This window comes from Canis aureus, chromosome 2 (assembly GCF_053574225.1).
Source record: "Canis aureus isolate CA01 chromosome 2, VMU_Caureus_v.1.0, whole genome shotgun sequence".
Lineage (NCBI taxonomy): Eukaryota > Metazoa > Chordata > Mammalia > Carnivora > Canidae > Canis > Canis aureus.
The window spans coordinates 32,874,867-32,901,048 of NC_135612.1; the positions used below are offsets into that span (position 1 = coordinate 32,874,867).

At 39.8% G+C, this 26,182-nt stretch overlaps 1 protein-coding gene across 10 annotated transcripts in view; it reads left to right on the forward strand.

Annotated features, from left to right (window-relative positions):
• Positions 1–26,182, forward strand: part of HERC2 (HECT and RLD domain containing E3 ubiquitin protein ligase 2) — a 243,912-nt gene that overhangs the window by 113,377 nt on the left and 104,353 nt on the right. For 9 of the 10 annotated variants that reach the window (XM_077868196.1, XM_077868216.1, XM_077868256.1 and 6 more), the window contains 19 exons: positions 54–268; positions 545–677; positions 777–904; positions 985–1,180; positions 4,175–4,308; positions 4,832–5,005; positions 5,084–5,220; positions 5,341–5,492; positions 6,261–6,452; positions 11,829–12,016; positions 13,292–13,484; positions 15,318–15,500; positions 17,422–17,603; positions 18,168–18,315; positions 18,396–18,592; positions 18,820–19,050; positions 20,107–20,245; positions 21,762–21,905; positions 24,841–24,983. In XM_077868196.1, the coding sequence (XP_077724322.1) occupies positions 54–268; positions 545–677; positions 777–904; positions 985–1,180; positions 4,175–4,308; positions 4,832–5,005; positions 5,084–5,220; positions 5,341–5,492; positions 6,261–6,452; positions 11,829–12,016; positions 13,292–13,484; positions 15,318–15,500; positions 17,422–17,603; positions 18,168–18,315; positions 18,396–18,592; positions 18,820–19,050; positions 20,107–20,245; positions 21,762–21,905; positions 24,841–24,983 (3,209 nt within the window). The remainder of the gene's footprint in view (positions 1–53; positions 269–544; positions 678–776; positions 905–984; positions 1,181–4,174; positions 4,309–4,831; positions 5,006–5,083; positions 5,221–5,340; positions 5,493–6,260; positions 6,453–11,828; positions 12,017–13,291; positions 13,485–15,317; positions 15,501–17,421; positions 17,604–18,167; positions 18,316–18,395; positions 18,593–18,819; positions 19,051–20,106; positions 20,246–21,761; positions 21,906–24,840; positions 24,984–26,182) is intronic. The other variant, XM_077868211.1, reaches the window with a different exon arrangement.

Here is a 26,182-nt window from a genome sequence, read left to right on the forward strand (position 1 = left end):
CTGAATAGTGCACACTCAAGTTTCTTTTTAATGTTTGCATATGTATTTTCTAGAGTGGCTTCAGTCATCCATCTTCTCTGGAGGCCTACAGACCAGCCAGATCCACTATAGCTATAATGAGGAGAAAGACGAGGACCATTGTAGTTCTCCTGGGGGCACTCCTGCCAGCAAGTCCCGACTCTGCTCCGACAGACGGGCTCTGGGTGACCATTCTCAGGCCTTCCTGCAAGCTATTGCTGATAATAACATACAGGATCACAATGTGAAGGTGAGGCCTTCGTTTACTTTAGAACTTTGATGTGTGAATACCTTTATGTTTTTTGGTTGGCTTAGCACAGACTTCTTTTTTCTTAGCACAGACTTTATTTACATATTATTTGTGGGGCTGATTTTTGAGGTAAGAGGCTGGTTTGGTACAATATGCCAGTGATGTTTTAGAAGCATTGCTGATTGCGAGTATATCAGAAATTGTGGCATGTAGTTTGGAATTCGTAATGGCATGTTAGGGTAGCTCTGAAGTTACCTCTAGCTGTTTCCATTACAGGACTTTTTGTGTCAAATAGAAAGGTACTGTAGGCAGTGCCACTTGACCACACCAATCACATTTCCTCCTGAGCATCCTGTGGAAGAGGTTGGCCGCTTACTCTTATGTTGCCTTTTAAAGCATGAAGATTTAGGTATGAAGCTTGATATCTTAGCTATACTATAAATTTTTTGACTGACATGCAATATGCATTCATTCTTACCTTGCCCCTTGTTTAAAATATCTTTTGTAGGTCACGTGGCATTATCTTTAGTTCATGCAGGAACACTTGGTATAGAGCAAGTAAAGCACAGAACATTGCCTAAATCAGTAGTGGATGTTTGTAGAGTTGTCTACCAAGCAAAATGTTCACTCATTAAGGTAAGTACATTTTTATTCTCTTCTGTGCTCCGCAGATAGTTGGTAAAATATTTGGTATCTTTTCATGTTTAACTTTGTAGACGCATCAAGAACAGGGTCGTTCTTACAAGGAAGTCTGTGCTCCAGTCATCGAACGTTTGAGATTCCTCTTTAATGAACTGAGACCTGCAGTTTGTAATGATCTTTCTATAATGTCCAAGTTTAAATTGTTAAGTTCTTTGCCCCGTTGGAGGAGGATAGCTCAGAAGATAATTCGAGAACGAAGGAAGAAGAGAGGTAAGAATGTAAAAGGCAGGTAAGTGCTGTCAAAGTGTGTGCTTTTCTGCCATACAACTGAGTCTGTGATTTGAGTGAAGCTATTCGCTACTGGTCAGTACATGTGGATTTTCATGACTGCCATCATATTTGTTATGTGTATTTATGATTAAATATACAGATCCTGGGGATCCCTGGGTGGCTCAGCGGTTCAGCACCTGTCTTTGGCCCAGGGTGGTCCTGGAGTCCCGGGATCGAGTCCCGTGTCAGGCTCCCTGCATGGAGCCTGCTCCTCCCTCTGCCTGTGTCTCTGCCTCTTTCTCTCTCTCTCTCATGAATAAATAAATAAAATCTTAAAAAAAAAAAAAAGAAAAAGGTAAAGCATTTAAAAAATATAACAGATACTGCTTATTTTTCCAATATCAGATAATGATGCTAAGATTGAGGGTGTTATGATTTGGTAACTAGTAAATTGATACTGAAAAAGGTAAATGCTATAAGCTTTGTTAAATTGATGGGGAAAAGGAAGTATTCTTTTTTTTATCACTTGTCCTGGTAAATGAAATATATGGCAGTGTTTAATTTTTCAGTTAATACTGCCATTCTTGTAAAGAAATGTTTTTCTTTGGAAGTATTGAGTATTCCGATACATGGAGAATTGTTATAAAAGTAGCTAGAAGAGGAGTTACTAATATTTTCAGGAAGCAGATATGTAGTTGCTGGGATATGGAAAAGATTTTTTGCCTTAAATGACCAGAATTTGAATAAAAGTACATAAAATACTTGGAATTTGGTTGATTATAAATATGTCTACAGAAACTTTTTTTCTTTTTTTCTTTTTTTTCTTTTTTTTCTTTTTTTCTTTTTTTTTCTTTTTTTAAAAATATTTATTTATTCATGAGAGACACACAGAGAGAGAGGCAGAGACACAGGCAGTGGGAGAAGCAGGCTTCTTGTAGGGAGCCTGATGAGGGACTTGATCCCAGATCCTGGGATCACACCCTGAGCTGAAGGCAGATGCTCAACTGCTGAGCCACCAGGCATCCCGGAAATTTCTGATTATATTCTTATGAATTATACTGATTTATTCACAGATCAGCTTATTAAACAATATTAATTAGTTTTTTTAAATTACTGAGTTTTTGATGCACATGAGCAATGATGTCATGAAAGATTAGCTTGTGTTAGAAGCCATCCTGAATTGATTGTTCTTGAGCAAACTGTTAAGCCACAACAATTGCCTGAATCTGAGAGATGCTCCAGGTCAGGAGATCATGGTAGGAATGCTTCTGAGATCTTTGGAGCAGAGGCACAGGCTTAGGAGACTGCCATTGCAGCGTGAGGGAAGATGATGCCCTCACCACCCGGCTCTCACCTCCACAGATTCTGAGCCCACATTGTTACCTCTTAAAGTTTCTTGTTTTGGGTTTAAATATTTAGTTGTGTTATGTTTGAAGGTTTTTTTTTTTTTTTAAGAAATTTAAGTAACTTATAAATGATTAATATTGCTGGTGCTGTATTAGGGCCACCAAGAGCACCCTTAAATTTGATGATTCACTGATATATGGCTCAATAGGACTCAGAAGAGCTGTTATACTCATAGTTATGGTTTATTACTTTGTAAGGATACAAGTTAGAATTAGTAAAAGGAAAGGTGCATTGAGAGAAATCCAAAGGAAACTGGGCCTAAGCTTCTAGTGGAGCTGTACAGAACCATGCTTAATTCTCTCAGCAGTGAGAGACCACATGTATGAAGGGCTGTCAGTCAGGGATGCTCGCCTGAGCCTTGATGTTCAGGATTATTATTGGGATCAGTCACATAGACATATGGGCCTGCATGGTTGCTCTTAGTTACTTAAGACTCAAGTCTCCACAGTGTAAACAGATAATAACCATACGTCCCATTGTTAGCATAAACTGTGTGGTCATATGGCCCCAGACCTCAGGTATACAGAAACTCTTATCAGGCAGAACATCAGTTCATAGGAGCTGGCCAAGTGCTGAAGGGACAGTCTTGGGAATTTGTAGGGTTTGGGCAACCTAGACCTGCTGTGTTAAGTGTTTTACTGCCCAGGTATATTATTAATTACATTGTTTATTATATGCTGAGAAGAAATAGACTAAAATTCTTTTTTTTTTTTTTTTTTTTAATTTTTTTACTTACTTATGAGAGTCACACACAGAGAGAGAGAGAGAGGCAGAGACACAGGCAGAGGGAGAAGCAGGCCCCATGCCGGGAGCCCGACGTGGGATTCGATCCCGGGTCTCCAGGATCGCGCCCTGGGCCAAAGGCAGGCGCCAAACCGCTGTGCCACCCAGGGATCCCTAGACTAAAATTCTTAAAAGGGAGTAAAAATATGGAAGCAACAGCACATATCACATTGCAAAGTCAATAGAAATTTCCCTAATTAAAGAGACTGACATAGTAAAAGACATCTAGTTAATTCACTTGCACAGTGATGATAGAAGTCATTGCCTGGTTCAGAGTGGGCCAGCTATGGTCTGAGGAAAAATGCAGCCTGCTGCTTGCTGTCTATTGCCCGTGAGCTAAGACTAGTTTTGCATTTTAAATTTTTTTTTTAATCAAAAGAATAATAAGTTTAATAAATGGAAATTATATGAAGTTTAAATTCCTGCATCCATGATTAAAATTAGCTGCTTTTCATTCTGCAACAGCAGGATTGAGTATTTGCAATAGACTGGCCTGCAAAGACTAAAATATTCACCATCTGGCTCTTTAAGCAAATGTTTGCTGATTCTGGGCTTCCCTTTCCGTAGGATCTGCCCTATCATAGCACTCTTACTGTCTTTCTGTTCATGATGTGAAATGACAATATTATTATTGAATGTTATGTGAAAATAATGATAATTTTTACTAGCTTTTCAGTTGACAGTGATATTTGCATATTTGTTTTAGTAAAATATTCAGGTGCTTTAACTTTATGCAGATTTAATATATCGTAATTTAAAATTATGTTTAAATGATTTTATAATTAATGATGTTTTTAATCATAGTTCCTAAGAAGCCAGAATCTACTGATGATGAAGAAAAAATTGGAAATGAAGAAAGTGATTTAGAAGAAGCTTGCATTTTGCCTCACAGTCCTATAAGTGTGGACAAAAGACCCATTACAATTAAATCTCCTAAGGTAAAGCATTTACTATGATTTTGAGGCTGGCTAAATAAAAACAAAGCACCTACAAAGGAACCCACAAGTATTGTCACTTTATTCTTCATAGAGAGTGTAGCATGTTACTGAAAGTATAGACAGCCCCAGTCACACCGAACACACTTGATTTATGGTGTCCTGGTCAGACTGATAGCTGGAAAAGTGTTTCCTTTTACATTTAGAGGTACATTGTATCATTATTCATTTACCATTCATTCATTGAATGTACTTTTTGCTCCAGAAGCTGTCCTGGTCTTAGGCTATTAATATGAGTGGTAATTTAACTTTGTCTATTCCAAACTAAGTAAATATAGAGATTATAAATTCATTTATAAGCCTATTTATGGCATAGTTATTTTTGCCATACATTACGTTTTAATATAAAGTATTTTACTAATTTTAACCTACTTCTATGTATTTGTATTTTATTTGAGTAAGTGTTTTAGAGTACAAGTTAATATTAATAAGCAAACTAATGGTGAAAATGGTTTTCCTTTGTCAGGATAAATGGCAACCACTGTTGAGTACAGTTACAGGTGTGCACAAATACAAATGGTTGAAGCAGAATGTTCAAGGTCTTTATCCACAGTCTGCACTCCTCAGTACAATTGCTGAGTTTGCCCTTAAAGAGGAGCCAGTAGATGTGGAAAAAATGAGAAAGTGCCTATTAAAACAGGTAAAATTTTCTAAGAACATTCTTTTCTGCATATGATAACACACACAACACTTAACTGTATACATTGATATTTTGCAGTTGGAGAGAGCAGAAGTTCGTCTGGAAGGGATAGATACAATTTTAAAACTGGCAACCAAAAATTTCCTACTTCCATCTGTGCAGTATGCTATGTTCTGTGGATGGCAAAGACTTATTCCTGAGGGGATTGACATAGGGTAAAACTTCAGAACATTTTTTTTATTAATTAAGGGAAATTGTGGCAACAAAGCATTTTTTCTATTCAAGTTAAAAATCTGGCAATATTCTAAGTAATATTCTCTATCTTTCTTTGAAAGGGAACCTCTTACAGATTGCTTAAAGGATGTGGATTTGATCCCACCTTTTAATCGGATGCTACTGGAAGTAACTTTTGGCAAGCTATATGCTTGGGCTGTTCAGAATATTCGAAATGTTTTGATGGATGCAAATGCCAAATTTAAAGAGCTTGGTGAGTTAAAAAAAAACATCTTCTTAAAAGGCTGTATTAAGAATGCTGTTGAAGTGATGTCAGTGATCACATTAGCATTATTTCACAGTTTGGCTCTTAATTATAAGTTGTAGAAACTCTCAAATGCTGATTTTTGCTCTTTGAGAAGACTAATAACTTTGTACATTAGAATAATAATTTTTTTAAGATTTTAATTATTCATGACAGACACAGAGAGACAAAGAAGAATAATAATCTTTTTTAAAAAAACTTTTATTTAAATTCAGTTCAGTTAATATGTAGCGTATTACTTGTTTCTAGGTACATGAGAATAATTAAGGTGCTTTAAGCTTTCTGAAATTTTAAACAAAACTTTCAAAATTCAACAGAGGACATAATCTTCTTGTGTATCACTGATGCCATAAGCCCTAAAGTTTGTATCCTATATTAATACTTAATTTCTTGGGTAGTTTAAGTACCTGCAGAGAAATGCTAGGATTGGTCTTGTGGAAGAGAAGTGAAATATGACTGTTGTATTTGAAATGAATAAGCCACCAAGGCTATTCAGAGGAGCAGTGTGATAAGTTTTGCAGACAACTAAAAATGGGTATATGTGGATTGATGGTGGTAGGATTATTGCAAAGCAGTGCATAGCTAGCTGCCTGATGTCCATGCTTTTTGGAAATACACTGAAAAACAGAAATTTTAAAAAATTGCTACTACTTTCTGCATCATATATGTTTTTATATCCACACACAAGAAATTTATGTGAGTGTCCATGCTTTTTAGGTATCCAGCCTGTCCCCCTACAAACCATTACCAATGAGAATCCATCAGGACCAAGTCTGGGGACAACCCCACAAGCTCGCTTTCTCCTGGTAATGCTCAGCATGCTCACCCTGCAGCATGGAGCAAACAACCTGAACCTCCTGTTGAACTCAGGCATGCTCGCCCTCACACAGACAGCACTTCGGCTTATTGGTAGGTTGGCACTGCTTTAAGTGATTTATGAAAATGTCAAGATTTTGCCTTCATGTCTTCTTTCTTTATAATTTCAAAATAAGAGTGACATAAAACTTACCCTCTTAACAACTTTTAAGTTTATCATTCAGTAGCATTAAGCACATCTACAATGTTGTATAAGCATGCCATTATCTAGTTCTGTAACTTTTTTGTCACCTCAAATAGAAAGCCACACCCAGTTAGTGATGATTCCTGATTTCCCACTCGCTCAGCTTTTGGCAACAACAAATCTGCTTTATCTCTGTGGATTTCCTTATTCTGGTTATTTAATATAAATGAAATCCAATTTTTAGCTTTTTCTATCTGGCATATTTCACTTAGCATGTGTCAGTACTTCATTCCTTTTTATGGCTAAAAAATATTATATTGTGTGAATATACTACAATTTATTTTCCTTTCATCCATGGTTGGACATTTGACTTGTATCTGTCCATTGTGAATAGTGCTGCTAGGAGCATTTATGTACAAGTTTTTGTTTGAACACCTATTTCTAATTCTTTTGTTCTATATCTAGGAGTGGAAGTGCAGGGTCATATGGTAATCCCTACTTTTGGTTGCTAAACCCCCAGTCTTTGCCATAGCATTCCATTTTCCATTCCCCCCAGCAATGGAAGAGGTTTCCAGTTTTTCTACATCCTCACCAACACCAGTTATTTTCCTTTTGAGAGGTGGGGAGGCAGGAATTGAGTCCATCCCAGTTGATGTGAAGTGGTATCTCATTGTGGTTTGATTTACATTTTGCTAATATAAGGCCTTAAACATCTTTATACGTGCTTGTTAGCCATTTGTCTTTCTTGGAGAACTTTTTTTTTTTTTTTTTAAGATTTTATTTATCTATTCATGACACAGAGAGGCAAAGACACAGGCGGCAGAGGGAGAAGCAGGCTCCATGCAAGAAGCCCAGTGTGGGACTCAATCCCTGGACTCCAGGATCACACCTGGGCTGAAGGTGGCGCTAAACCGCTGGGCCACCAGGGCTGCCCTCTTGGAGAACTATTCAGAACATTTGCTCATTTTTAAATTAGGTTATTTGTGTTATTGAGTTGTAGGAGTGCTTTATATATTCTGGATACTAGACCATTATCAATTAAATGATTTGAAGATACTTCCTCCCCTTCTATGGGTTGTATTTTGTTTTACATTGATGCACAGAAGCCTTAAATATTGATGAAGTCCAGCTTATCTGTTTTTCTTTTGTTGCTTGTGCTTTTGATGTTATGTTCAAGAAACCATTGCCAAACCCAGGTCATGAGGATTACTCACTGTGTTTTCTTTTTAAAAATTTTATAGTCTTAGTTCTTATATTTAGGTCTTTAGTCTATTTCTAGGCAATTTTTAATATGGTGTGAGGTAAGGACTCCTTTTATTTGTTTTGGTTATCTAGTCGTCCTAGTACCATTTGTTGAAAAGACTTTTTTTCCCCAAGGTCTTGGCCCCCTTGTCAAAAATGATTTGATTATAAATATTTTGGTTTATTTCTAGACTCTATCTTGTTGGTCTGTATGTCATTATGCCAGTACCACATTTTTTTTTTTTTTTTTTTTGCCAGTACCACATTGTTGTGAACACTAGCTTTGTGGTAAGTTTTGATATCAAAAAGTGAGTTTTCCAACTTTGTTTTTTTTCTCAAGATTATTTTGGCTCTTTTGGGTCCTTAGGATTTCTATATGAATTTCAGGGCTGGCTTTCTCATGTCTGTAAACAGTAGCTGTTGGGACTTTCTAGAGGTTGTATTGAATATATAGATTGCGTTGGGTGAGTATTGCTATTTTAACAAATATTAAGTCTTCCTTTCCATGAACTTGGGATGGCTTTATATTTATTTAGGTCTTCTTTCATTTCTTTGAGTAGTATTTTATAGTTGTATTGTTATCAGGCCTCAAAGAGTGAGTTAGAAAGTGTTGCTTCCTTTTCTATTTTTAGAAGAATTAGAGAATTAGTATTAATTTTTCTTTGAATGTTTGGTAGCATTTACCAGTTAAGCCATCTGGTTCTGGGTTTTTCTTTGTTGAGAGGTTTGATAATTGATTCAGTATTTTTATTTGTTATAGGCCTATTCACGTTTTATATTTCTTCTTGAGTCAATTCAGATAATCTGTGGTTCCTAGGAATTTATCCATTTCATCTAGGTTGGCTAATTTGTTGGTGTATAATTGTTCATAATACTCTTTTAGAGTTCTTTTTATTTCTGTAGAATCAGTAGTAGAGTCCCTGGTTTCATTTCTGTTTTATTTTTTGTCATCTTTTTTTCTTTGTTTAATCAACCTAAAAGTTTGTCAATTTTGTTGATATTTTCCAAAAAACCAACTTTTGGTTTTATTGATTCTGTTTTATTTTTTTAAATTCCCAATCTCGGGGATCCCTGGGTGGCGCAGCGGTTTGGCGCCTGCCTTTGGCCCAGGGCGCGATCCTGAAGACCCGGGATCGAATCCCACGTCGGGCTCCCGGTGCATGGAGCCTGCTTCTCCCTCTGCCTGTGTCTCTGCCCCTCTCTCTCTCTCTCTCTGTGTGACTATCATAAATAAATAAAATTAAAAAAATATATATATATAAATTCCCAATCTCTGTTCTAGTCTTTATTATTTCCTTCTATCTACTGAATTTGGGTTTACTGTATTCTTATTTTTCTAGTGTCTCCAAGTGTAGAGTCAAGTTACTAATTTGAGATTTTTCTTCTTTTTTTAATGTATGCATTGATAGACAAAAATTTCCATCTTAGCACTGCTTTTTCTGCATCCCATACGTTTTGGTATGTTGTGCTTTTTTTTTTAATTTGTCTCAAAAGTATTTTTAAATTTCTCATGATTTTTTTTCCTTTGGGCAGTTAAGTGTATGTAATTTAATTTCCATATACTTGTGAAATTTCTAGTTTTCCTTGTTACTAGTTTCTAGTTTCATTCTGTTAGAGAATGTAATTTGTATGATTATAGTATATTTTGATTTATTGAGATTTATTTTATGGTCTAGCATGTGGTCTATCCTGGAAAATGTTCCATGTACCTTTGAGAAGATTGAGTATCCTGAAATCTGAGATACTGTAAGGCCAGTGTTCCAATCCAAGTAAAAAGCAAGGCTTTCCTAAGCTCTTTGATCTCGTCAATCTTTGTGTCCACATGACCTGTTCAAAAATATGCATCAGGCTAGAAAACAATCAGCCTCTGAGTCAGGCATCTGGTTTCTTAAGACCTCATTAGTGATTTAAAATGCTTTAGGAAAAAATCTAGAAATTTCCATCTAGAAATTGACTCTATTTTTATGTCATCTCCTTTTTTTCCAGAGAGGTAAAAGTCATAGCACAAATCATTAATTATGGGAGCTTTTGTTTAGAGTTTATTTTATTTTATTTTATTTTAAAAAATTTTTAATTTATTTATGATAGGCACACAGTGAGAGAGAGAGAGAGAGGCAGAGACACAGGCAGAGGGAGAAGCAGGCTCCATGCACTGGGAGCCCGATGTGGGATTTGATCCCGGGTCTCCAGGATCGCGCCCTGGGCCAAAGGCAGGCGCTAAACCGCTGCGCCACCCAGGGATCCCTGTTTAGAGTTTAAATTTGAACCTGCCTACTGGCTGCAGAAAGCAAAGGAGTTGTATATCATGAATACATATTTATATTTACCACTTTCCTTGATCAGGATGATTTTTCTTTCATATAAGAAATTATAAGCATATACAATTTTATATTAATTTTATGTATGCATCCAGATACAAGAGCCATAAAATACAAAACCACTTAAAAAAAGATCCCCTTTATTTTTCTTATTGCAAATGTATTCGAACACTTTGCAATAAATTTGGCATTTACAGGGTTAACATTATAGCTGCCAGAGGAGATCCTAGCTGGAATGCAACCCTGGCCCTCTTGGGGCCTCACTGAGGCTCCAAAGAGTTGGGCTGAAGAAAAGAATTTTTTTGCCCCAGTAAAGCTGGGGAAAAGCTTTACCTTATCCAAAGCTTTACTCCAGCCCTGGGAACTGACAAGCCTTTTTTCTCCCTTTTGATTGAGAGAGGATCATGCACTTTGTACATTTTCACCCACCCAAGCCACCTTTGGGAATGTTTGGGCACCTTTTCCTCCCATTTGGAAGAATGAACAAAAACTGGAGGAGTTACTAGGGCTGTGCTTTTTTACCCCCTCACGTTAGCCAGCAAGGCAAAAAGCAGCCAGGGGATCTAGCATGCTGACTCTTGGGGTTAAATAGACTATTTTAAAATCCATTCATAAATTTTACTTCTTGCAGCTCATAGCTCAACTTCTGTTTTATACTTGTGGATGATTTCACAGCAATCAGGAACCAAATATTCATCATGCTCCACCCCTTTATTCTTCCTTTTACTAAACAGGGCTTTTGCAATATTTCAGCAAGTTAGAGTTGTTCTAGAGAATCCTATTGCTGCCATCCCTGTGCCAGGGTCCCTAAGACCACTCCCAGCTTCAGTGATTTGTGAGGAGGCCTCAGCAGTCATACTGAGGCCTAAGATTGATTGCAGTGAAAGACTAGAAACCAAAATCAGTGAAGGGAAGAAGCACATGGGAAAAGTCTGGGAGAAACTGACCTAAGTCCTCTGCTACTGGAGTCATACAGGATGAACTTGATTCTCTCAGCAGAGAAAATGACTACATGGGTGAAATGTCTACCTGGGAAGTTCATGAGAGACTCTGCGCCTAGAGTTTGCACTGGGGCAGGTCAAGTAGGCACCTCTGCCTGGCACATAACTCAAGTTCTAGACCCAGAGAAAGAAGCAAATTTCAGCAGAAACCACATTGTACAAACAGTTTAGGCACTGTGAGGCCTCTTGTCCATTAGGGAATGGTAGGAGGAGCCCTTCTGAAATCCAAGTTTCCAGAGGCCAGTTAAGGACTGCCTTGCAAGCAGTCTTTCCTAAGGATGGCAGTATCAGACCTGCTATTCTTAGCTCTTTTCTTTGTGGTACTATAATTAAAGTTGGTAAGTTTCTCATTGTTCAACAGACAGGTGGTTATATTTTGTTTTTATATTCTAATAAAAATATATGATGAGTGTTTTTCTAACTTAATCATTTTGCTTTTTTTTTTTGGAGAGGGGAGCATAATTACTAGAAGTAGAGTAAATGTCTCTGTTTTATATCTTTTATATCTTCTGATACGTATTTATATGCTTGGTTCTTTTACATTTTTAAATTCCCATTAATAAATCTTTCATGGTATTTATTATATTGATAAAGTACTACAGTATACACTATAGGTTCTTTAAAACTGTCATCATCAGTACTTACTAAGTTTTGAATAAGTGTATTAAGATTAGGAAATTGTAACTACTTACTAGCTCAGCTGTTGCATTTGATGATCTGATAGGTCCTAGTTGTGATAATGTTGAAGAGGATATGAATGCTTCTGCCCGAGGAGCTTCTGCTACAGTTTTGGAAGAGACAAGGAAGGAAATGGCTCCTGTGCAGCTTCCAGTTTCAGGGCCAGAACTGGCCGCCATGATGAAGATTGGAACCAGGGTCATGAGAGGTGTTGATTGGAAATGGGGTGATCAGGTACTCAGATTTGATTTTAAACACATTAGCCACACATTAGTCACCATCTTTACTTGCATGCTGTTAGAGAGTGGAAATTGGAATAAATAACTACCTTAACTTAGGGCCTGTGCAGTTGACAGAGGATGTAGTTCGTGATATAGTTAGTTTCTGGGCAGGTGAATTAGGTCAAAACAAGCAGAGATTGACATGGCTGTAGGGGAACCTCGAGCAGAATCAAGTCTTCAAAGGGTGGTGGCTGTTTTCAGAAAATTCCTTGGCTTGGGCTCAATTTGAGGGGCAGCCCAGAGCAGGAGCAAGAATAAGCAGGAGAGATCAAACCTCATCTTAGTAACAATGTTCTGAAAGCTGTGAGGACCCAGGTGTTCCTTCTGGGAACTGATGGCTATGTGCCCATTAAGTGGCCCAGCCTTGTAGTTTCAGGTGTGCTAGTTGGGCAGTGGCCATTTCTGTTTCTCCTCATAGCACATCTTTCCTAAGCTTCTGTTAGGTCTCACAAGGTAGAGATCATGGGGGCTAGTGCCTGTGTCATTACTTTAGTCACTAGCTAAGGAAAGAGCTCGCCTTCCTGCAGTGTGGTAGTACTCTTGTCATCTTTAGGTTTTCTCAACCTCATTTTTAAGCATGGGCCTCATCAGAATCATCTCAGAAGTGTTCTGGAACAGGTAGCAGCATCCTAAAAACAGCTTTGACTCATAGTGTCCTGCAATAGTAGTATCCTAAAAACAGCTTTTACTCATAGAAGTGAGAGATGGAGTTTCCATTCTAGCTAGGTTCCTGATGAGATGCAAGTAATTGTTTCAGGTTTCTGGTGTTTCGAAGCCCTATGGGGGATCAAGGGAGCCAAGGAATAGGACACCAGGACTAGGCTGGAAAGCCTTATCTCTGCATTGGCTTAGGGAGAATGCTGATTGAGACGATGTTTTTTCCCTGCTTAACTCTTGGTAAAGGAGCATAAGCAAGTTATTTCCTGATGTTTGATTTAAGGTAATGATGAGAGCTGTGCATGTTGCGAGTAGGTTTGGAGCAGTCTGTGGCACAAAGTCTGTACACAGTGACATAGCAGTCCTTACAGTCTTTGTTTGTGTGACAGAACAGGCATATGCCTTCTTTTTTTCTTTCTTTTTTTTTAAATAAATTTATTTTTTATTGGTGTTCAATTTGCCAACATATAGAATAACACCCAGTGCTCATCCCATCAAGTGCTCCCCTCAATGCCCCCATCCCCCACCTGGCATATGCATTCTTAACTAATCTTTGTTTTGGCTTCCTCAGGATGGACCTCCTCCTGGTCTTGGCCGTGTGATTGGTGAACTGGGTGAGGACGGATGGATCAGGGTCCAGTGGGACACGGGCAGCACCAACTCCTACAGGATGGGGAAGGAGGGGAAGTATGACCTCAAGTTGGCAGAGCTGCCGGCCTCCACACAGCCCTCAGCAGAGGACTCGGACACAGAGGATGACTCTGGTCGGTACCTTGGGGCTGTTTAGTCTGGGGGCAACCTGGCAAGCTGTATGCTAATGGCAGCTGGCCATCCTTTTCATCTGGGAATGAGAACAGTGTCAGACTCAGCTACAGACAGTGGTCTGTAGTTTTGGACTTGCCCCTGAAGTTTCAGTGTAAATAAGCCCCAGGTGATTCTGATGCAGGAGTTAAAAGCATGCCTCTCATAACTGGCAATCTAGCTGGATTTGACTCTCTTACTCCCTTTGGGGACAGTCAGAAGGGTTTGGTAATGCAGTGCTTGCTATGTCTTTACCTCTGGTGGACCTTGTTGGTTGGCTCAGAACCTGTGTATGAGATAGTGAGCCAGCGCCTGGTGGACTAGAAGTAGTGTGGAGTTAGTACTGTCTTGCCTTAAAGAAACTAGAGGTGAGAATTTGGAGTGAACCCAGTTAAATCCTATCTAAGGAAATCCAAGGTTGTGGGAGGAGGACATCATGACATTTTTAGATGTGTCCAACAGACCTTGTATGAATGAAGCTTCCCATGGCTGGTCTCAGGAAACCAGGGCTGATTCCTGGGGCTCAGGTGCTGGACTTTGGAAGTCATTTGTATGGTCAGGAGAGGCTGAGCTCAGTAGAGAATGGATGGTGTGGAGAGTGGAAAAAGCTCTGCTCAGTCCATGTCACTTGTGGGGGTCTAGGTCCCCTCTGATGTGAACAGGTGATGCCTGCTTTTTTGGGCTGTTGGGAGTAACATGTGAAACCTAGAGTCACACATAATATGGTCAGGACTGGCTTTGTTTTCACTCAGGGAAGTCAGGGCCTGAGCAGAGCTAAGTGAAAGAACTGTGGCTTAGCTGTTCTGTGCCTCCAAGTCAATGCTGTGGACACATGAGCCTCTGGTTCCCCTCCCTGGCTCAGGCACTTCCATCTTTATCCAGGGCATAGTTACCTTGTCAGCGGGCAGCTTCTGACATTTGTGTGTGGGTTTTTTTTTTTTTTTTTTTTTAAATATTTATTTATTCATGAGAGACAGAGAGAGGCAGAGACACAGGCAGAGGGAGAAGCAGGCTCCATGCGGGGAGCCCGATCCTGGGACTCCAAGATCACACCCTGGGCTGAAGGCAGGAGCTAAACTGCTGAGCCACCCAGGGATCCCAGCTTCTGACATTTGATAAGCTGTCTTTCTAAAGAATAAATATTTGAAACTGTGTGTTTCTGACCTATATGCAGAGATTGTTTTTAAAATACTAAACTCTAATTTAGAAGGGTTATTTTGCTTGAGGAAGGTAGAGACAATTAGGGTGTTTAGTGCATCCTGAATCCCATCTTTTCTTGTAAAAAGCCACTTTTCTTTCCACTGTAACAATTGTGATATGAAATTCCTTAAAAGACTGTGTTATTAAAATCTCTTATGTATACAATGGAATATTACTCAGCTATTAGAAATGACAAATACCCACCATTTGCTTCAACGTGGATGGAACTGGAGGGTATTATGCTGAGTGAAGTAAGTCAGTCGGAGAAGGACAAACATTATATGTTCTCATTCATTTGAGGAATATAAATAATAGTGAAAGGGAAAATAAGGGAAGGGAGAAGAAATGTGTGGGAAATATCAGAAAGGGAGACAGAACGTAAAGACTGCTAACTCTGGGAAACGAACTAGGGGTGGTAGAAGGGGAGGAGGGCGGGGGGTGGGAGTGAATGGGTGACGGGCACTGGGTGTTATTCTGTATGTTAGTAAATTGAACACCAATAAAAAAAAAAAAATAAAATCTCTTAAATTACATGGAGGGACATTTTCCAGTTCTATTTGGGAGTATAGGTTCTTAATTTTGATACTTTTTTCCAGAAGCTGAACAAATTGAAAGGAACATTCATCCTACTGCAATGATGCTTACCAGTACTGTTAATTTATTGCAAACTCTTTGTCTCTCTGCTGGAGTCCACGCTGAAGTCATGCAGAGTGAGGCCACCAAGACCCTGTGTGGGCTTCTGCGAATGTTAGTGGAAAGTGGAACGACGGACAAAACATGTATGCAATGAATAGTTGTGGGCTTGCCTACAGAGTCCTGGGACTATGAATTTGTGTGTGTGTGTGTGTGTGTGTGTGTGTTTGTGTGTGTCTGTGTATGTAAGTGGGTGTGTCCATGGGGGTGAGTGTGCATGTGTACTAGAGTCCTAGGCCTTCTATAACAACTTACTGCAAATTTGGTTAGTTTGCTTGGGGTGCCACATCAAAGTATTGTACACCTGGGTGGCCTAAATTTTTTTCTCCATGTTCGAGAGGCTAGAAGTTCAAGATCAAGGTGTCAACTGGCTGTTTCCTTCTGAGAGCTGTGAGGGAAAGACCTGTTCTAGGCTTTTCCCCTAACTTCTGATAGTTTGCTGGCAATCTCTGGCATTCCTTTGTTGTAGATTACTGCCTTCATCTTCACCTATGTGTCTTATCTGTCACCAAATCTCACCTTTTAATAAGGACACCAGTCATAATTGGATTAGGGGGACCTCCCCCCCTTATCTAGTTCAACCTCTTCTAAACAAATTACATCTTCCATGGCCTCATTTCCAAATAAGTCACATTCTGAGATATGGGGGTTTAGGACTTCAACATACTGGTTTTGTGAGCAGGAGGACACTGTTCAGCGCATAACAGAATTATAGAACCTCAGAGTTTTGGAGACCAGAAGTCCAAAATCAAGGTGTCAGCAGAACTGTGTTCCCTTCAGAGACTTCAAGAGAGGATCCTTTCTTGTCTCTTCCAGCTTCTGGTAGCTGCAAGGTGTCTTAGCTTGAGGCTAAAGCACTTTACAGTCTGCCTCATTTTCACACAAAGGGCTGACTTGTGTCTCTGTGTCCTTTTCTGCCTCTTATAGAGACTTTAATTGGATTTAATGTCCACTCTGATTCAGTATAATGTCCTCTCAATCCTTAAGTATATCTACAAAGAGTTTATTTCCAAATAAGGCCAAATTCTGAGGTTTTGGGTGAACATGAATTCTGGGGGATACAGTTCAACCCACTGAAATGTTTGTATGTGAATGGGTACGTGTGAGGAGAATGAATTGATAAAGTGGGAGGAACCAGTGTGTGTGTAAGTGTGAGAGTGCTTGTGAGTATGTGACTGAATCTGGGTGTAAGTGTGAGAGTTTTTTTTCTGAGTAAGACTGGGTATTTGAGTGGCTACAGGTTTGAGTATGAAGTGGCAGTGTGAATGTGTGTGAGTAGCTGGGTGTACTGTTTATGAGTAATTATGAGTGATTGTGTGTGAATTTATCAGTGACTATGAGAATGAGTGTGTGTGATTGTGGTAGGGTGTGACTGTATGAAAGTTAATGTGTTTGTGTGACTGAGCACAGGCATTTACATGTGTCTGAAGGAGGTGCCCCTGGGAGCCTGGAGAGCAGGAAAGCTGAGCCCTGGCAGGTGGGCCTCTGCCAGGAAAGAGTGGAAACCCAGGGTGACCATGAGCAGAGACCTGGAAGCCAGGAGAAGCAGAGAGGGTCAGTTGCATCAAATTGGATAAACCTCACAAAAACCTCCCTTGTCTTGTTCTATTAATGCAGACTTCTTAAACTTGGATTGGAAATGTACGGTGCAGATGAAATGTAAACAAGATCATGGGAGATATTTAAAACACATATGAGGTTATAAAAAATATACAAGATTCACTCTTAATAATTACTATTTGAATATTGAGTCATTTTCTTATTGTCTAGAAATAATAAGTACCTGAAATGCTTTAACTGGTTTGAGTTACTATAAAGGTTTTAAAAGTGTTGTAAAATGCTCCTTGAGCTATTCTCCCACTGCTCTCACTTTGAGTGACATGGTAAGATATTTGTGAAGTTAGGTTGTTTTTGAAAATAACATGGTAGGTAAATTAAAAGTGTAGATTGTACAGAGTGTTTATTTCTAGAAATTTGGTGCCAAGCTAGTTTGTTTCATTCTGGCAGCTTCCCCAAACAGGCTGGTATGCCGGGAGCAGCACCGGAGCTGGTGCACGCTGGGCTTCGTGCGGAGCATTGCACTTACACCACACATGTGTGCTGCCCTCAGCTCCCCACAGTGGATTGCCCTGCTTATGAAGGTTGTGGAGGGACACGCACCTTTCACCGCCGCCTCACTACAACGGCAGGTAATTGTACTGCTGGGCTGATCCTGCTCAGTGTGAATTTTGGGACTGTAGGACCCCCTTAAGAGGTGGCATCAAGATACCAGTCCTCCCAGTCATTATAATTAGGTGCCTGTACTCAATAATGAGTGCAGAGAAGGACTAGGACCAACCCAATGTAGATTTTCTAGTGTAAGAGGCTGAAGTTTTTGATTATTTTAAATTAAGTCACTAAACTGTACTTGACTTTTTTTTTCTTTGAAGTGATAAATCCTGCCAGCTGCTCTTAGGTGCTTCATAGAAGTTGTAGTATAATTGTCTTTAGAAGAATTAAGCTGAAAATAATTATTTTTTAATTCAATAAATATCTGCATCTGTAATAAAGGTTTTTTAAAAAAAATCCTGATAATCTATATTTTTAATTAACTTGGCTATAATCTAATTTTAGAAAAATGAATATCTGAATTTTCTCATAATTTATTGCATTATAGGAACAAAAAAATAAAAGAAAAATCTGTTATTTCTTAATCTAAAATCACAGATAGTGATTTTCTTTAATGTTTGCCATTTTAAATTGCCTTTTATCAGATCTTAGCTGTGCATTTACTGCAAGCAGTGCTTCCATCATGGGACAAGACTGAAAGGGCAAGGGATATGAAGTGCCTTGTGGAAAAGCTGTTTGGTTTCCTGGGCAGCTTACTTACCACCTGTTCTTCAGATATCCCATTCCTCAGAGGTGGGCAGCTCTCCTTATTTGTGTGAACTGATGAAGTGAACAGGGCACCATGTAGCTCCTCTCTCATACTTCTCTTTCAGAATCTACTCTGAGGCGGCGGAGGGCACGCCCACAGGCCTCTCTGACTGCCACCCATAGCAGCACCCTGGCAGAAGAGGTGGTGGCACTGCTGCGCACACTTCACTCCCTGGGCCAGTGGAATGGACTCATCAACAAGTACATCAACTCTCAGCTCCACTCGGTCACCCGCAGCTGCACAGGAAAGCCATCAGAGGGGGTGGGTGCCACTTTTCAGAACTGCTAACTTTTCTCTGTCAAATGTTGATTTAACTTTTAAATTATCTCTCTAAGTTGATATGTATTTTGTTTAAAGATATTTTAAAACATATTCAAGTGGAAATAACTATTGAAGAAACTAGTATAAAAATGGCTTAGCTGTAAATGTGTAAGAAACAGGCAGCTCCCTGGGCTCTCTTCTTCAACCCAGCTGTCTGTCTGCATTAGGCCCTGTTAGAGGACTACTTACCTGACTCTGAAAACCCTGAGGTTGGGGGCCTCATGGCAGTCCTGGCTGTGATTGGAGGCATCGATGGTCGCCTACGGCTGGGGGGACAAGTCATGCATGATGAGTTTGGAGAAGGCACAGTAACTCGCATAACTCCGAAGGGCAGAATCACTGTACAATTCTCAGACATGCGGATGTGTCGTGTTTGCCCGTTGAATCAGCTGAAACCAGTAAGTGAACTTGTGTTCAGTTACTTGATAATAAGGCAGAGGAGGTTTTTTTTTTTTTTTTTTTTTAAGATTTTATTATTCATGGGAGACACAGAGAGAGGCAGAGACATAGGCAGAAGGAGAAGCAGGCTCCCTGCAGGGAGCCCATTTGGCACTTGATCCTGGGACTCCAGGGCCATGCCCCTGGCCAAAGGCAGGTGCTAAACCACTGAGCCACCCAGGAATCCCAAGGCAGAGGAGTTTTATACTAGAACTGGGTTCTAACATCAGTGCTGGAATGAACTTGATTTTCATAGTTCATGTCTACCATCTAGGAGGCTATGCAACCTGAGGAAAGCCATCTATCTTTTCTTAATTTGTTTTGTGCCATGGTGATAAATAGGGCCTGTCTCATGGTGTTACATGGATTAGTAGTTCATGTCTTATTTTAGCCCCAAAGACATAAAAGGGCATTAGCAACATAGAAGGTACTTCTAAGTATGTTTTTAGTTTTAATTATTTTAAAATTTTGAAGTTTTTTTTATTGAAAAACTCAACTTTTAAAGAAATTTAAAAGTAATTCCTTAAAAAATGACTTTTCTTCATGTAGAAAATGCTTATTAATTGTGTTGAGTGACGTGATTTATGTAGCAGCTATTGTCATCTTAAATTTATCAGGGATATATAGGGAAAGTGAGTGATTTATATTACTTTGATGTGATCTAAGTGTAATCAGGCTGTATCTTTCTGTAAAATACTGTTTTTGATTATTACAGAAATGAATATACATGTTGTAGAAAATTTGAAATGCATAGAAAATGCCTGAGAATTATGCCCTGACATAATTATTGGTGACAAGTTGTTAAAGAAACAAATTAATTTAGGTTATGTTCACATATGTATGTCTCTGTTTTGCCTTGATGTCATCATTTAAAATGATTATTCTCGGATGTAAGAAGACTTACGGATATGTGTGATAATTTCAGAATTAAGATTCATGGTTATGATAATTTTTAGAACATTTCATTTGTTCATTTCATCGGACAGTCTTTGATGGTTTCTGTGTTCTTGCTTTAGCTACCTGCCGTGGCATTCAGCGTCATCAACCTGCCCTTCACAGAGCCCATGCTGTCTGTCTGGGCTCAATTGGTAAACCTCGCCGGAAGCAAATTAGAAAAGCATAAAGTAAAAAAATCACCTAAACAGGGTTTTGCAGGTCAGTACATGGTGCTTCGTGATGAATTAGGTACAGTCTTACCTGGCATTGCCTGGACAATGTTTTGCATTTTGTCAGAGCAAGTTCCTGTCATTGCCAAAGTCTTTGGGTTCCAGTGGATTGACCATTTGCTAAGTTACAGTGGGCATGAAACCTTGAGCATGGTGATAAGAGTGTATAATACAAAGAATGACACCATGGTGGGAGTGGCTCCTGAAGAACCCCAGACTTCTCCCATGCCTGTTCTCCAGTGCTGGCATTTATTCTGAACAGGCTTTTGAGAGGAATCTGTGTTCTCTTTCCCTCTCTGTTAGCCCTCCAGCCATGGCCCTTTAGCATTCTGGCTCTTGGCCTCTTCTCTGCCAGACCCAGTAAGGCCTGTATGTTTGAACCTGCCTTGCTTCATATCTGTCGACATTGGGCTAAGACCAAGGTCACCTCTGCTGAAAGCCTTCCTTCCTTTGGTCTGGAATACTGCTCCCTTAATTTTCCTTACACTGCCCCTTGCATGTTCTTTGAGAGTTCTCCCTGATTATTCTTTGCACATTGGAAATTCTTATGATTTTCTCCATAACTTCAGGTTCATTGTGCTCACTCTTACTGAGTTTCTCATCTATCTCTCCCTATTCCTGTGATTGCTGCCACAGTATGTATGATAGCAATCACCTTTAACTCTAGATATCCAGTTCACATATCTGACTGGAGGGCTACATGCATGTACATTGTAGCATGTTCAGAATTCCACTAACCTTGTCCCTTAGTTCCCATTCCCCATCACAGTGAATAAACTTGTCTGTCAGGCAGTTAGGCTGGATGCCTGAAAGCCACCTATCCTCCTCTATCCTCTTCCATCTTACATTGCTATACTGCCTTCTGTGGCCTCCAACAAACATGTCCTGCCTTGGAACACTGTTATACAACTGTAGTCCTGCTGTGCTTGTAGTCTGCGTACACCTTTGTGGCAGCTATCTTAGTTTCCTCCTCAATTGGCTGTCAGGCACATCTGCAGTCATTTTTTTAGATAAGGCCTCAGGGAGTGCTATGATCTTGTTGAGTTAGAGAACCATATGTTGTGAGTGTCCAACAAAATTGTCTTGGAGAAGTTCTGGCAAGAAAATGTGGAACTATTTTGTTTGAAATGTAGGTATCTGGTTGAAATTTCAGCAATGTGGGAAACATTTGATTATGCTAATACCTAACAGATCTGTTAAACCATTTAATTTTCACCCCAACCCATCAAAGTAGTTGCGTGGGGAGCAGGAAAAGGGAAAGACCTGGGGGAGGTAGAGGATGCTTATCTAGAAGCACTTAGTCATAGCACTGGAAAAGACAAGTCCTTCATTACTGACAGTATTTGGCATGGCCAGCTGTTTCCCACAGAACCAGGCATTGTTTATGCCACTTTGCAGCCATGGCACTGTGGTGCAGAGAACAAAATATCTTCCCCAAGCTGGACAGCTGGTGAGAAGAACCCAAGCAGGATGTGTCATTTTCGCTAAGTCCTTTTCTCCCACAGGACAAGTAGATCTGGACCTGCTGAGGTGCCAGCAGTTAAAACTCTACATCCTGAAGGCGGGCCGTGCACTGCTTTCCCACCAGGACCAGCTCAGGCAAATCTTGTCTCAGCCAGCTGTTCAGGATGTCATAGCTGCTCACACAGGTATCTTTTTAAGGAAGCTCTTATAGATCTGAAAGGAAGGCAGGTACTCCCATAGAAAACAGATAAAAGACTTGAATAAGTAGTTCATAAAAGGGATAAAAGACTTGAATAAGTAGTCCATAAAAGGGGAAACAGATGGCTTCTAAATGTATGAGATATGCAACCTGACCAATAATCAACAGGGTGTAAATGGCAGTGTCATTGTCTTCTAGTACAAAAGATTGATGACATCTGGTAAAAGGGAGGGAAAAAAAAAACAGTGCTCTCCTGCATTGATATTTAAAGTGTGGCTCATGGACCAGCAGCATTGATGGCACATAGGAGCATATTAGACACGCAGACTCTTACGCTGTACCCCAGACCTAAGAAATCAGAGTTTGCATTTTAATAAGGCCTTCAGGTAGTTTATACATGTATAAAGTAGTACTGCTTTAACACATTGCTAGTGGGAATCTAAGTTGGTACAACTATATAATGGGCATTTGAGGAAATGTTACACTTTAAAATGCATATACACACATATCTATATCTGTATCTCTCCATTAACATATGAGTTATCGGGATCCCTGGGTGGCGCAGTGGTTTGGCGCCTGCCTTTGGTCCAGGGCGCGATCCTGGAGACCCGGGATCGAATCCCATGTCGGGCTCCCGGTGCATGGAGCCTGCTTCTCCCTCTGCCTGTGTCTCTGCCTCTCTCTCTCTCTCTCTGTGTGACTATCACAAATGAATAAAAATTAAAAAAAAAAAACAAAAAACATATGAGTTATCTTCTGGAAATTTATCACATTAAAAGGCATGAAGATATGTGTTTAAAACTGCTCATTATGGCTTCTTTGTTGGTATTGCTTTTAGGTTGAAAACTAGGGACACCTAAATGCCCATTATTGGATGGTGTATCCACATAGTGGAATACCTTGACACCATTCACAGTGTTGATACATATATATGTTCATTGCCATGGAAACATGAACATGATAAAATAAAAAAGCACATTGCTTTGTATATCTCTTTGTAGATATACCATAGATTCCCCCTTTATTTTCAGCTGACTTTATTTTCTTATACTTCTCTATATTATTCCAGTTTTCTAGAATAACCTTATATCATTTTAAGTAGGAACAAAACCCCAAATTATGAAATATGTTTTTGATTATCTACTATTAAAGGACATGCTAAAGTATTATGGGGAACAGGATAATCTACTTATGGTTCCAAACTCTGTGGGGTCAGAGTGAGAAGAGGAAATGAATGCAGATGGCTCTGTGCAGGGTATGATGCCAGTGCACTGTGGAATGTGTAATTGCACTTCCACGGGTGTCATGGGGACTCTGATGGCTGAGGGCTGGGGAGAGCAGCTTCTGAAGGGTGTGGCAAGCACTAGGTGCAGTGTGATGAGGAAGCTCCATCCTGGTGGAAGAGACAGTAGGGACACAGACATATCAGTGAGTGTTGAAGTGCTTCCCTTTCAAGGAGCTCAGGTTTATTGATGAACGTGAGGCAAAAGCTGGAGAGATCACCTGAATTCATGTGATATAATGCCTTGAATCCCAGGGTGAAACTTAAGGCTAATTTAGGACTGTAGTGGGGATTCACATGATAAAGACTGATAATTCAGGATGATAAATCTACTAGTGTGGTATAGGAAGTATTTGAAAAAGAAAGGCCATGGAGATGAGAAAATTGTTTTTGTGTCAAGGGATAAGGTGTCTTCTGGGGGAAGGCATGAAAAATGGAAAGAAGGTTCCAAGAGATAATGTGATGGTGTAGTGTTTTTTGATGATAAGTGCATGGGAAACCAGTGAAAAGTCAAAGATGGCTGACGTTTCAAGCTTGAGTTACAGGGAGGGCAGAGGGGAGTGCCTTTGACAAAAATTAGAAAGTCCAGTGGAGTGTGATATGTCTTGTTTTGTTTCTTAATCTTAAGAGTGTATTGTGAATTTAATTTTAATGTGAGTATAAGGTAAATCTAATTAAAGTACAGATTTATTCTGTAAGATAGAGACCTTAAAGGTAAGCCGCAGTTGTAAAAAATCAGGAAACCAGAGCCCAAGGAATTTGGTTGGTTATTCTTTGGTCACTCTGGTGAGTAGTTCTGGATGGGACTGAATCAGGGTTACATGCTTGGGACAGAGTAGGGGCTCCAGACAGAGCTGTGTAGAGCAGGGCTTGACAGGTTACCATGGCCACCTGTTTTTATATAGTTTATGGAAACACAGCCATGCCCACTTGTTTACATGTCATCGTACTCTTCAGTGGCAGAGTTGAGTAGCTGTGATAGACATGGGGCTGGTCAGGTGGAAGTGTTTACTCTTTGTCCCTTCAAGAGAAAGATTTTCCGGCTCCTGATCAAGAGGGTTAGTTGAAGTTGTCACTAGCCAACCAGCAAACTCAAATGATGAGTGGGCTCAAGGCAATGGGACTCAGTGGGCCTGGGGCAAACAGGAAGTGCTAAAGCTTACCCAAAGCTACTCAGATTAAAATAGGCGAAAAGATTTTACCACACAACATATTTGGGATTGGTGTCAATTTATGTTCTGAACAAAAGTTAGTAGGAAAAGCCAGGGCTAAACATACAAACTTGAGAGTGTCCATAGAAGTGGAAGGAGGGTTTCTAAAGCAGTGAGTATGCATCAAGAAAGAGAAGGTAGAAGAACTAGACCAAAGGCAAAAATCAGGGAGTAGCTTTGTTGTTGTTGTTGTCTCTGAGGTCTCTAAAGAGACAGATGAACTAATAAAGGAATACCAAAGAACCAGGGAGTGGAAAATTCTTTAAAAGAGTAGTTTTTGATATCTGAGCCTTGAAGATTTTGATGGCCCAGTGCTTTAAGAGGTAGAGCTCATACTCGATTTGACACGTTCAGTGCATTATCTTTAATGGTAAAGAGATGTTAGGAGTTGAAATTATAATGTATGCATATTTTGTTTTTAAATTCAGATGATGGAGCAGCTGCATCCCCTGACCTTGGGGACATGTCTCCTGAGGGGCCACAGCCTCCAATGATCCTCTTGCAGCAGTTACTAGCCTCAGCCACCCAGCCATCTCCAGTGAAGGCTATATTTGACAAACAAGAGTTAGAGGTACAGTAACAGCCTCTGCAATTTTAATCTGGTACATTAAATTCGGAACAACTTTTTTCACAAATGTGTGTTTTCTTAAGGATATATTTTGAAATTTAAATGATATGCCAAAATAATTCTTATGACTAGCTAGACTTTAATCATGTTTGTCATGGAACATTGCAGTACTGGTTAGAAGATGTATGAGTTGAAGTTTAACCTTATTATTTAAAAAAATATATTTTTTATTTACTTATTTATTTGAGAGAGAGCAAGAGCAAGCTGGGACAAGCTTGACTGCACTGAGCGCGGAGCCCGATGTAGGGCTCAAGCTCACAACCCTGAGATCACGACTGAGTTAAAATCTAGAGCTGGATGTCTGACTGAGTCACTCAAGTGCCCTGAAGTTTAACCTTATTTTGAACATATGTGAATTATATGAAACAGTTAATGAGATTCAGCATGGTTCAGATGCTCAAATATTTATGGTGTGATCTTTTTTCAGGAAATATTGAAGAAGCTCCATTAGACCTAGGAATATTGCACTGGCATGCTTGTTCCATTCACTCCAAGGGCTTTCTTGGGCATGCCCTATTGCGGCCAGGCTCTCCGTCCTTGTCCTGTTGTGGAACACATGTTCTGTGCAGTGTAACTTGGGGTTGGGGCTGTGGGAATGTTCCCATAGTAGTGACATTGACCAGGTCTAAGAGTGATGGGGACTTTTCATGGCCTGTAGCATGAAGGATTAGATGTTTCTAAAAATCCTTTTTTCGGGGCACCTGAGTGGCTCAGTCAGTGAAGTGTCTGACTTCGGCTCAGGTCAGTTCTTGGGGACCTGGAATGGATTGAGCCCCACATCAGGCTCCCCGCTAAGAAGGGCATCTGTTTCTCCCTTTCCCACTGCTCCTTCTCCTGCACATGCTCTCTCTTTCTGAAATAAATAATTAAAATCTTTAACAAAATAAAAACCCTTCTTTCTATATAATACGTAAAAAAAAAAAAAAAACTCTGGGTAAAATCTCAGAGACAAAAACAAAACCTTGAGTGCTCAATTTGGCAGGCAGAATGTACCCTGATAGAAATCTTCAGAGACCAAGACTCCAGGGAGTTGGGATCCTGAGTGAGGAAGCATCTGCTTCAGGCTGATGGGAGGGCTGACAGCAATCCCATAGTGAGCTAGGAAGAAGGTGGAATGCAAAGGGAGAAGGCAAGAAATGTTG